The 13281-nt window shown below is 49.5% G+C and overlaps 1 protein-coding gene across 1 annotated transcript in view; it reads right to left on the reverse strand.

Moving 5' to 3' along the window:
* LOC136616003 (zinc finger protein 850-like) overlaps window positions 1–9416 on the reverse strand; it is a 134465-nt gene extending 125049 nt beyond the window's left edge. The window contains exons 1-4 of the mRNA XM_066594195.1: window positions 9265–9416; window positions 7206–7303; window positions 5418–5597; window positions 5211–5334 (exon numbers count right to left, since the gene is read on the reverse strand). Of these exons, the coding sequence (XP_066450292.1) occupies window positions 5211–5334; window positions 5418–5597; window positions 7206–7283 (382 nt within the window). The 5' untranslated portion in view covers window positions 7284–7303; window positions 9265–9416. The remainder of the gene's footprint in view (window positions 1–5210; window positions 5335–5417; window positions 5598–7205; window positions 7304–9264) is intronic.
* Between the last annotated feature and the right edge of the window lie 3865 nt (window positions 9417–13281).

Consider the following 13281-nt stretch of genomic DNA (forward strand, 5'->3'; position numbering starts at 1 on the left):
CTTCAGAGGGGGAGGCAAGGGCAGCAGCAGGGCAGGTTGCAAGAGGCAGTGCGGTGTCCAGGGGTAGAGGCAGGGCCAGACCGAATAATCCACCAACTGTTTCCCAAAGCGCCCCCTCGCGCCATGCCACCCTGCAGAGGCCGAGGTGCTCAAAGGTCTGGCAGTTTTTCACCGAGAGTGCAGACGACCGACGAACAGTGGTGTGCAACCTTTGTCGCGCCAAGATCAGCCGGGAAGCCACCACCACCAGCCTCACCACCACCAGCATGCGCAGACATATGATGGCCAAGCACCTCACAAGGTGGGACGAAGGCCGTTCACCGCCTCCGGTTTGCACCGCTGCCTCTCCCCCTGTGCCCCAACCTACCACTGAGATCCAACCCCGCTCTGAGGACACAGGCACTACCGTCTCCTAGCCTGCACCCACATCCTCACCTCCGCTGTCCTCGGCCCCATCCAGCAGTGTCTGTCAGCGCACCGTCCAGCCGTCGCTAGCGCAAGTGTTTGAGCGCAAGTGCAAGTACGCCGCCATGCACCCGCACGCTCAAGCGTTAAACGTGCACATAGCCAAATTTATCAGCCTGGAGATGCTGCCGTATAGGGTTGTGGAAACGGAGGCTTTCAAAAGTATGATGGCGGTGGCGGCGGCCCCGCGCTACTCAGTTCCCAGTCGCCACTACTTTTCCCGATGTGCCGTCCCAGCCCTGCACGACCACGTCTCCCGCAACATTGTACGCGCCCTCACCAACGCGGTTACTGCCAAGGTCCACTTAACAACGGACACGTGGACAAGCACAGGCGGGCAGGGCCACTATATCTCCCTGACGGCACATTGGGTGAATTTAGTGGAGGCTGGGACAGAGTCAGAGCCTGGGACCGCTCATGTCCTACCCACCCCCAGAATTGCGGGCCCCAGCTCGGTGCTGGTATCTGCAGCGGTGTATGCTTCCTCCACTAAAGCACCCTCCTCCTCCCCCTCCAACGCAACCTCTGTCTCACAATCAAGATGTGTCAGCAGCAGCACGTCGCCAGCAGTCGGTGTCGCGCGGCGTGGCAGCACAGCGGTGGGCAAGCGTCAGCAGGCCGTGCTGAAACTACTCAGCTTAGGAGAGAAGAGCCACACGGCCCACGAACTGCTGCAGGGTCTGACAGAGCAGACCGACCGCTGGCTTGCGCCGCTGAGCCTCCAAGCGGGCATGGTCGTGTGTGACAACGGCCGTAACCTGGTGGCGGCTCTGCAGCTCGGCAGCCTCACGCACGTGCCATGCCTGGCCGACGTCTTTAATTTGGTGGTTCAGCGCTTTCTGAAAAGCTACCCACGCTTGTCAGACCTGCTCGGAAAGGTGCGCCGGCTCTGCGCACATTTCCGCAAGTCCCACACGGACGCTGCCACCCTGCAAGATCGGTTTAATCTGCCAGTGCACCGACTGCTGTGCGACGTGCCCACACGGTGGAACTCTACGCTCCACATGTTGGCCAGGCTCTATGAGCAGCGTAGAGCTATAGTGGAATACCAACTCCAACATGGGCGGCGCAGTGGGAGTCAGCCTCCTCAATTCTTTTCAGAAGAGTGGGCCTGGTTGGCAGACATCTGCCAGGTCCTTGGAAAGTTTGAGGAGTCTACCCAGGTGGTGAGGGGCGATGCTGCAATCATTAGCGTCAGCATTCCTCTGCTATGCCTCTTGAGAAGTTCCCTGCAAAGCATAAAGGCAGACGCTTTGCGCTCGGAAACAGAGCCGGGGGAAGACAGTATGTCGCTGGATAGTCAGAGCACCCTCCTGTCTATATCTCAGTGCGGTGAGGAGGAGGAGGAAGATGAGAAGGAGGGGGAAGAGACAGCTTGGCCCACTGCTGAGGGTACACATGCTGCTTGCCTGTCATCCTTTCAGCGTGTATGGCCTGAGGAGGAGGAGGAGGATCCTGAAAGTGATCTTCCTAGTGAGGACAGCCATGTGTTGCGTACAGGTACCCTGGCACACATGGCTGACCATGTTTGGATGCCTTTCTCGTGACCCTCGTGTTACACGCATTCTGGCCACTATGGATTACTGGGTGTACACACTGCTCGACCCACGGTATAAGGAGAACCTTTCCACTCTCATACCCGAAGAGGAAAGGGGTTCAAGAGTGATGCTATACCACAGGACCCTGGCGGACAAACTGATGGTAAAATTCCCATACGACAGCGCTAGTGGCCGAAGGCGCAGTTCCGAGGGCCAGGTAGCAGGGGAGGCGCGGAGATCAGGCAGCATGTACAGCACAGGCAGGGCAACACTCTCTAAGGCCCTTGACAGCTTTCTGGCTCCCCAGCAAGACTGTGTCACCGCTCCCCAGTCACGGCTGAGTCGGCGGGAGCACTGTAAAAGGATGGTGAGGGAGTACGTAGCCGATCGCACGACCGTCCTCCGTGACGCCTCTGCCCCCTACAACTACTGGGTGTCGAAGCTGGACACGTGGCCTGAACTCGCGCTATATGCCCTGGAGGTGCTTGCTTGTCCTGCGGCTAGCGTCTTGTCAGAGAGGGTGTTTAGTGCGGCTGGGGGAATCATCACAGATAAGCGTACCCGCCTGTCAACCGACAGTGCCGACAGGCTTACACTCATCAAGTTGAACAAAGCCTGGATTTCCCCAGACTTCTCTTCTCCACCAGCGGACAGCAGCGATACCTAAGCAATACGTAGGCTGCACCTGCGGATGGAAGCATCGTTCTCTATCCCCATCAAAATAGGGGACCTTTTTGCTTCATCAATCTGTGTATAATATTCCTCCTCCTCCTCCTGAAACCTCACATAATCACGCCGAACGGGCAATTTTTCTGAGGCCCACAAGGCTCAGTCATATAATTTTTCTAAACAATTTTTAGACGTTTCAATGCTCATTAAAGCGTTGAAACTTTCACCTCAACCAATTTTTATTTTAACTGGGCTGCCTCCAGGCCTAGTTACCAATTAAGCCACATTAACTAAAGCAATTAATGGGTTTCACCTGCCCTCTTGGTTGGGCATGGGCAATTTTTCTCAGGTACATTAGTACTGTTGGTACACCAATTTTTTGGGGCCCTCGCCTACAGTGTAATCAAATTAATTTTTAGCCCACCTGCATTACAGCTGACGTTACATCAGCTGTGTTGGGCACTGCAATGGGATGTATTTATGTACCGCCGGTGGGTTCCAGGGAGCCACCCATGCTGTGGGTCCACAGGGAGTTGTAAATGCATCTGTGTCCACTTCTAAAGAACCCCAGTCTGACTGGGGCATGCAGTGTGGGCCGAAGCCCACCTGCATTAAACATGACATTACCTCAGCTGTGATGGGCAATGCAATGGGATATATTTACGTACCGCCAGTGGCTTCCTGGCACAGACACCTTGACAGAATGAATAGTGCGTGGCACATAGGTTTCCCATTGCTATGCCCATGTGTGCAGCTCCAGATGGAGGTGGCACAGGATTGGATTTCTCATTGGTTCTGTACAGCATTGTGGACTATTGCCCCGCCCCTTTTAAAGAGGGTCGCTGCTAGCCGTGCCAACCCTCTGCAGTGTGTGCCTGCTTTTCCTGTGGCAGACGCACTTATAAATAGACATGAGGGTGGCGTGGCATGAGGGCAGCTGAAGGCTGGGCAGGGACAGTTTGGTGTGCGCTGTGGACACTGGGTCGTGGGGGGGGGGGGGGGGGGGACCTGGGAACTTGAGATGCAGCCCAACATGTAGCCCCTCGCCTGCCCTATCCGTTGCTGTGTCGTTCCCATCACTTTCTTGAATTGCCCAGATTTTCACAAACGAAAACCTTAGCAAGCATCGGCGATATACAAAAATGTTCGGGTCGTCCATTGACTTCAATGGGGTTCGTTACTCGAAACAAACCCTCGAGCATCGCGAAAAGTTCGTCTCGAGTAACGAGCACCCGAGCATTTTGGTGCTCACTCATCTCTAAACAATACCTCTGTAGTGCCACCTATTGGAAGGCAGCTTTCCTGCAAGTCATTGTTAGACTCTTTATAAAAGCCTTGTAACAATGACTGGGAGTTGAAAAACAAGCCAGGACAACATACACAGACAGCTGTTTCAGGGTGTTTGCCCCTTATCAGTGTGTAGTAAGTGCTCTACTTAAGGAGAAAAGATAGCGTTCCCGACCCACATCTATTGGCTTCTCACTAGTCAAGCCAGAAATCTACTATACACTGATGAGGGGCAAGTAGCCTGAAACAACTACTTGTGTATGTTATTTTGGCTTAGTTCTCTGATGCCTTCTTATCTCCCGGCGAGCAGGAGGATCGGGCTATGAAAGTTAACATCCCTGCTTCTTCTCTTCTCCAATATCCTCTGCCAAAGGAAAGTTGAGCCACCCCAGACACGTTAGAGACTTGTCCAGCTGCCAAACCCACCATTAATAGCAGCTTTTGGACAACTAAAGTCTAATGTGTATGGGGGGGCTTCTAGGGTCCTTTTACACGGAATGATTGTTGTCCACTTAAGTGTCCCAAAGTCGTCTTGAAGATTACGGCTTCTGTCCTTTTAAAACAGAAGTGATAATTACTTAGGCTGTTTTCACACAACCGAGAAAATCACACAAGATTTCTGCATTGCGAGACGCATAAATCTTGCATGAATACGAACCCCGTTCATTTGAATGGAGTCATATTCATAAATCGCATTGCCCATTGATTTCAATAGGAAACAGTTGACGATCCCCCGCCGCGGCTAGAAGACTCGCCAGGGGATCGCTGATTCCCAGAAGCTGCTTTGCATCCACCAGCACATTGCATATGCCTGAGCGCGATATTGGGCTGAGTGTCACGCCCAGATATCACATTCGGCCGTGTGTAGGTAGCCTTAGTGAATGGAGGTGGAGCAGGTTGGGGGATCGCCTCCGGCCACCATTCATAGCAGACAGGCAGTCATTCATAGATGAATGATTGTCCGATTACACGGGCCGATCGGTAGTTGATTTTTATACCTACAGAAACTGAACGACAAGCGAACCAATTGTCATTCTTCGTTCATTCACTGGCAGCGTTTACACTGAATGATTGTTTCGCACCACCCAGATATAAACTTAATGATAATTGTTCCGTGTAAAAGCCCCCTTAGACACAAACCGTTGACAGCATTTTGTTCTGATAAAAAGTGCATCTAATAGTCTGAAAAAAAATATGACAAATATAATTATTTTTTTGTTTTCTCCACTACATATGTAACTCTCTTCTTACCTTGTGATATCGGAGGCTGGTGGTTCTCCATCTTGACGTCCTTGTACAGATCCTTGTGTCCTTCTAAATACTCCCACTCCTCCATGGAGAAATAGACAGCGATATCCTGACACCTTATTGCAACCTGACAACACAATGATACTGTCATTACCCAGACACCTCTAGTGCTGTTACTGTACTATTACCCAGCATTCCCAACAGTGTCACCTCTCCAGTCAGCAGCTCAGTGATCTTGTTGGTGAGTTCTAGGATCTTCTGCTCATGTATCGGTAAGTGAGGAGGAGCCTCTGTGATGGGGCTCTGGCTCCTGCTCCATCCTCCTGACTCATGGAGATGGCTGTTGGGAGTCGTACTGTCACCCGATGTCTTCTTCACTATTGTGTAATCCTGTGTATGGAGAGAGAGACATGTAGAGAACTGAACCAAGTATTCATCCATCAGTAGAAAGCGAGAGATTGGGATCCCGCTGTATAGAGGTCTAGTGAGACCACATCTGGAATACTGGGTTCAGTTCTGGAGAACTCATCTACTAAAATACCTTGATAAAATAGACCAAGTCCACAGATGGGTTTCAAAAATGGTGAAAGGTCTTAAGCAAAGAACTGACAAGGTGTCATCAGACTTCAAGCTGGCCAACTGATGGAAGCAGCATATGGCAATGGCACTCAATACTGGCTCAGCTCTATATAATCTCTAGTAATCACACTCCCCATGCATTATTCATTGGGTGGAACTCAGGCTTTCATCAGCAATGGCTCCACACTCTGAAGATATAATGCCACTATGCCAATTATATTTGCACATTCTTATTCCCTAACGGCAATGTCCTCCTTAGCAACGCTATTTTCACAGTCAGAAGCACCAGTTGAACTCCTCCACATCTTGTAGACTGTGCCACTGTCACGTTTCATCCTTGTCAGGACAACCACTCTATGAACAGGAAGACACTACTTAAGACCCCCATAGGCATGTACAGCCTCGCCTCACAACATACAGAGCCTCCTATGCCATGCTCTGTAGTCACAACGTTGTCAAGGTATTTTTTATTAAAGTGACAATGTAAGCTCAACTTTAAATAACGTTGAAAAACTTGCAATTCTCCACAGTGTCATATCAGACCAGGATGTACTGAAACCGGTCCCCTGAACAGTCCCTGGGCTATGTTTACGCAGTGGAAACATAAACCAGCACAGGTATCATGGGAAATAACAGATGGAGGGGAACTTTCCATATATGCGAATGTCCCGTCCTGATATTTTCAACGTAAACCAGACCTCTGAACGAAATTCAAAACCTACAGCAACAGTACCTCCTCTGCTAGAAAGGGCCTCAGGACACTTAGGACCAGGTCCATTTGGATTAGGTCTATGAAAATTCATAACTAGCCGTTTCGTATAGACATCTGTGGCCGAAACCCATGTCGTTCTTCTGGCCCGCAACCATGCTAATGCACGATGTACTGTAATGAATTCCTCACTCGACGATTGTGTGACGAGTCCACAATGTGGCTGACCCCAAATTAAAGATCCCCATCAACCATCACTGGGACAGGAGGGGTAGAGCCATTCCCTGGATTGATATAGTTTTTAACAGAGATTTATGAAACACATCTGTAATAAAAGTTGTTAATCTCCAATCTAAAGGATATACAATTAATTTTAGCTGGATCAGGCTGACCTCCGGCCAGGTGATCCTGCTGGTTCCTGGCTGTTGGTTGGTTCCTCCTCATTACAAGGAGCCTACTTACCAATCTCATTGCTCCTACAACATTACTATTAGCTCCTTGGTTACCACCATACAGAACTGACCATATTGGGGGCCGATCTTCACATTCTCTGCTGTTCAGTTCTTTAGTTCTCCCTCACTTGGAAGGTCTGGAAGCCGTTATACAGGACACTGGATTGTTCCTATTACTTCCTAGAATGGATTTTCCCTTGTCCTAGTCTGACTTGTTACATAATAGAATAAAGAACATAACAATATTCTAAGGTTTACCTCTCCGGTCAGCAGGTAGATTATTTCCAAGGTGAAGTTTAATATTCTCTTGGTAATCTCATTGCTGTCTTTGTCCATTCTCAGTGAATCATGAAGAACTGTTTTGGATAAGAACATCAGAAAAATTGATCAACTGGAGGGTTCCAGAACTGCCGGCTTTAAGAATAAAGACTCTAAATCATACGGGGAACATCATCATGCAAGATATACATAACCTCATTTAATGAGTATTAAGAGCAGCAGGGTCTCAAAGCCTTCAACCTCATGGATTAAAGGGGTATCCCCAACACAAGTGTATATGATATAGCCATAGTAGGTGCCACCTCCAAGACCCATACCAATTTGAAGAGTTGGGGTCCCCTACCTGTTTGGTGAGGCGGCCACCACTTCCAGGCAGATTATGAATGGAGAAGAGGGTATACTTGGCTCTCTCCATTCACTTTCATGGGAGTTTAGGCAACAGTCGAGGAGACAAAGATGACCCGACTCATTACAACCTGACCCATGTCACTGTAGATGGCTTTTGGGGGGGAATACTACTGCTACCGTGCTTCCCGAAAAATAGGTCCTAACCCCGATAGTAAGACCTACCAGGTTTTGGGGGAGGCTTGAAATATAAGGCCTCCCTAAAAATAAGACCTAGCTATCACCCCCCCCCCCCCCCCCAAAAAATCCGCACCTGGTCCACAGCGTCCTGATGGTCAACAGCGGCGCTGCGGCAAACTGCAGAGTCCTCCTCATCTGCCATCTCAGCTTCTGCTGGTGATGGGGCTTTGAATACCCCACCTCCAGCAAAGTGAGCGCTGTGATTGGCTAATCGAGCACCAGCAGCCAATCACAGCCGCCACTTGATGAGCCAATCACAGCCATTCAGTGATGTCCTTCACTGAATATAGAAAGAAGGATAGAGACAGAGTTGTGAATAGAGGAGAAAATTATTTATTTATTTAAAGAAAGCAGACAGTTCCCCAATCCTCCAACTCCAGAGAGGACCCCCGCCGCCGGCCAATGGCCTAAAGTCACTGAGAATCAGCAATAACTGAGTTATATGTTACCTGTTCCCTTAACCCCCCCCCCCCCCCCTGCATGGCACTGAGTACTACACCACCCTCCAGGGGAAGGATCTGCAACCCCCCAAATCCCCTCACAAAAACTTTGCTCATAGCGGGTCAGGCCGGGCTATGAACTGGCGTCACGACAACAGCTACCATCATTCCCTACTGGAGCCCATTATAAAGTCTCATGCCAAACATTCTGTCGGCTGTCATTTTGGTGGATAGAAGAGTGACCGCCATCACCACAACCCCCCATTCTGGCGCGCCAAACCTACACACGGCCGAGCAGAATATCAAGCAGTGAAACCCGTCCCAATATCACGCTCACACCCGTGCAATGTGCTGGCGGATGCAAGGCGTTTTTCTGTCAGCAATGCCTCCTATCACGTCCGTGAGGTTGCGATCCTCCGGTGCTGCTCACATCTGTGAGTGTTTCCCATTGTTTTCAGTGGGAGACCCCACATTGTACGCGTGCGATGCGTCTTCCGGCCGCTATTAAAAACTATGCGTTCCGAGGAAAATTGCTCATGTGACTATTCGTTCAGTTAGGCCGCCTGCAGACGGCCGGGTCAGATCCCGCTGCGAGAGCCCCTGCAGGGACCAGTGCGGTGCTCACCTATCCCGCGGCTCTGACTCTTTGATGGGCCGGCTAGCCGACACATGCGCAGAGTGGAGCTGGGGGTGACATTTCTGTGCGGGCCTCTGCAAGACCCACACGGAAATAGAGCATGCCGAGATTTGTTTTCTGCGTGCGATTTCATGCGGACAAACCGCGGTCATCTGCCTAGGATTGCGTTTTTTAATGCAATCCTATGCAGGCGTGCACGGGCGGAAATCCCGCAGCAGAATTTCCGCCCGTGTGCAAATGGCCTTATAGTACAACCCCGTTAACCCTTTGTGCTACACAAGTCCTTGCAGAGGGCTAAGCTCTCGTCATTACACAAGTACAGAAATGACACAAGAAAAACACAACAACATTGCAGAACCCTTCCAGCGTCTCTTACCTGCCGGCCGGAGTCACACGCAGAGGTCTGGTACTATTGTATAATGCAGCAACTGACTGGTGTGAATGTAGCTGATATCAGTGACCATGTGCCGTATATGTATCCGCTGGCTGATAACAGCAGGGACCAGGACCTGCTACACTGTGATGATGTCACAGTCATGTGATCAGTATATAAGGGGCGGAGTTCAGCAGTGAGGAGTGGTGACTGAAGGAGCTGTGATGATGTCACCATCATGTGATCAGTATATAAGGGGCGGAGTTCAGCATTGAGGAGTGGTGACAGAAGGAGCTGTGATGATGTCACCGTCATGTGATCAGTATATAAGGGGTGGAGCTCAGTGTGCAGATGATAAGTAGTGGCGATATGTCATGTGAACACACAGCATGGAGCTTCTGTGTTATGTATAAAGGAGAAGAAATTGAAGACTTTGTGGATTTGTTCCAAAATCAATATATTTGCCAGAAGCAACAAACCTGAATGGATCCCCTTAAAAGTACACTTTTATTAATCACATATAAAATTTCACCTCAAAACGATAGAAAAAGAACAGATTATGCTGCAGCAGCAGAAAACAATGATTATACGGACTGAACATATAGACTCCCTGCCTCACATTGGGTGTATATACACTTAATTGGGACTGGTAGAGCCGGCGCTCACTCCACCGCCTACAGCATAATGGCTCATGCACACTGAGTCATAGAAACCAGTATGACCATGTGAACTAGTGCATATATAACACTAGTCACTGACTGGTATCAGTGGTACTAATATACTGAAAGCACCACAATCAGTAGTGAAGAGATAAATACCTACAGCAGAGATCTGAAGCTAAAGCCTAGCACTAGAGCGCCCCCGACCTGTCACCAGACGACCAGCGTTCTCAGGGGTACATGGAGCTAGAGAGTGCTTTCAGTATATGAGTACCACTGATACCAGTCCGTGACCAGAGACGGAGATGTTCAGCCACGGGGATTCCCCTTTCCGACTTGTAGGTGTTGCAGTTGTTACTATCGCCCCCGTCCCATACATCCGTGGTTAGTGCCAACACAACAGGACGCCATTGGAGTATTACTACTCGCTGTTTGGCCATATTGTATCCCAACTATATAACTGTCTGAAGTGTTTTTGTGTATTACACCGACATGACAAAAGTGCTGGGATACTTAGTGACCCCATACTATGAGATCAGACGGCTGTCCAGTGTCTTCTAAGTGTACCACACCAAGTACTCACACCTCCGGCTCCTCCAGCTTCTGCCACAGCAATAAACATTAGTTGATACACCGATGTGCCAAAATCCTGGGATAGCGGTATGTAAATTGATAAAGTGGCGAAACTTCAAGGGATGGCTTATATAAGTTGTGAGGTGTTATCTTGCAAGTGAGGATAAACAAGGGCCAGCATGCTCATGGCAAGACGACGTTATCGGAGTTCAAACAAGACACAATAGTGGGTGTCAGACTGGTGGGATGTTCCATTTTCAAACTTGTGTGGGCATTTAGCCTTCCTCGATCACATGCGTACTGGCAATACATCATAGAAGGCACTACCACTCACAGTGGACAGCACAGTGACTACCTACAGGTGCTTAATGATAGTGACTGGCAGCATCTGGCTAGAATTGTCCGTACAAACAGACAAGCAACTCCAGCAGAAATCATATCCACATTCAGTGCACGAGGCCCCAACGCCCCTGTGCCGCGGGTCGGGCACGAGGCCCCAACGCCCCTGTGCCGCGGGTCGGGGCACGAGGCCCCAACGCCCCTGTGCCGCGGTTCGGGGCACGAGGCCCCAACGCCCCTGTGCCGCGGGTCGGGGCAGGAGGCCCCAACGCCCCAGTGCCGCAGGTAAGGGCAGCAGGCTCCACACCCATGTCCTGTGGGTCAATGCAGGAGGTCCCACACCCATGCTTTACAGCTCAGTGCAGCATTCTGTAGCTTCTGTGGGATATTGGAGCAGAAGACCCAGCAGAGCTTATGTTGATATCACAAAACTGGGCTCAGCACCTCACCAGGGCTTGTGAGGTTGCTAACTGTACCCTATAGGACTGGCAAATCACAGTACCCATTGTTCTGGGCTAATCGTGGAATCATAGAATGGTAGAGTTGGAAGGGACCTCCAGGGTCATCGGGTCCAACCCCCTGCTCAAAGCAGGATCACTAAATCATCCCAGACAGATGTCTGTCCAGCTTTTGTTTGAACACTTCCATTGAAGGAGAACTCACCACCTCCCATGGTAGAACTCACCACTGCCCGTGATGAAAGGATAAATAATTCTAAGACTGCAATAGTCATTAAAGTGACTCTCCAGACCCAGGCAAACAAAGATGGATGAACCACTACCCTCACTACCTGTATATAAGTATTCATAGTCTAAGACACTACATGCTGCTCCCAATGGCTTCACACAGGCGATAAAATCACGTGAGATTTCTGCCTTGCGAGATGCACAAATATGAACCCTACTCTTTTGAATAGCTTCATACACATGAGTAATGTTTTCCCACATGGCACCACAATGCTAAGCGGGAAACAAATCGCAGCATCATCTATCTGGCTGCATGATCTCGCATCGAAGCCCCATTGCTTTCAAAGGGGTCAGCGGCAACAGCCAAACGATTAAAAACAATGGGAGAAACTCCGCGATCCTCTGATATTTTTTATGTGTTTCCCACGAATTATATCTTCAGTTGGAAGCAACATTTCCCAAAATGTTTTGAGCTATGTATAGCTCTAGGATTTAGAGCAGACATTTAGAGCTGCACAGGAACCTTACTGTTCCCCATCTGTCGCTTGTGCTCCCCAACCAGACTCACTAGCCCATTTGGATGGACAATTTAAGATTTTGTCCAAAGACGATGGCCTTCTCTCCTCGTTAACAGGATTTTCTGCTGGAGGGACCTAGAGTGTAACCCATGTGCAGACAAGTTCTCTTATGACCGAATACTCATGTTTTTTTTTCAGGAAAAAGGAAAAACCCCTGAAGGAGTTCAAGAAGGCCAACCAAACTAATTGCAGTGCAGAAGTACTGCAGTGTATTATCAAAGCAATCATAGCATCGCAGGTTCATGGGACATAAAAATTGTCAAAAAACCAATTGTAAAGAGAAAAAGTAAAGAAGGTTTTTTGCACACTTTCCAACTTTTTGTTAAAAAAAATGTTTGGTGTTGTTACATAATATCCTGTACAATAAGTTGAACACTAGAGATGAGCTTGATACTCGTTCGAGTATTAGGGTGTTCGAGATGCTCGTTACTCGTGACGAGCACCACACGGTGTTCAAGTCAATTCCATTTCCTTCCCTGAAGAATTTGCGCCATTTTCTGGCCAATAGAAATGCCGGGAATGCATTACAACTTCCTCCTGTGACGTTCCAGCTTTATCCCACCCTCCTGCAGTGAGTGGCTGGTGAGATCAACTGACCGCAGAGTATATAGGGCAGCCCCACCCGCTGCTCGCCTCAGAAACACGCTGGCAGAGATTAGGGACAGTGCTGCTGCTGCTATAGGGAGAGTGTTAGCATCTGCAAGAACCCCAACGGTCCTTCTTAGGGCCATAGCTCACCTAGTGCACTACTGTTGTGGCTGCTGGGAGCAGTTTTGCACAATATGTTTTTTTTTTTATATCAGACGTACAGGCTATAGCGTTCTCAGGCTGCAGTCTGTACTACGTAGTATAGGGGCAGTATTGGTCAGGCAGGGACAGTGGGTAGTGTAGAAGTGGGTACGATCGTGTGGGCTCCCGGGCTTAGGTTGCCCACACGATCGTAACAGATAGTGTGGTATCCTGTCTAGAAGAACCCCAACGGTCCTTCTTAGGGCCACATCTTACCGTGTGAATTACAGTTGTTGCTGCTAGGAACAGCTTTGCACCAATTTTTTTCTTTCATCTTGGGCTCTGCAGACTATTGCGCTCTCAGTCTGCAGCCAATTCTACAGAGTATGGGGGAAGTATTGGTGAGGCAGGGACAGTGATAGTGTTACATGTGCTGCTGGGATCTGTTGTACTATG

This window comes from Eleutherodactylus coqui, chromosome 1 (assembly GCF_035609145.1).
Source record: "Eleutherodactylus coqui strain aEleCoq1 chromosome 1, aEleCoq1.hap1, whole genome shotgun sequence".
NCBI classification, from domain to species: Eukaryota; Metazoa; Chordata; class Amphibia; order Anura; family Eleutherodactylidae; genus Eleutherodactylus; species Eleutherodactylus coqui.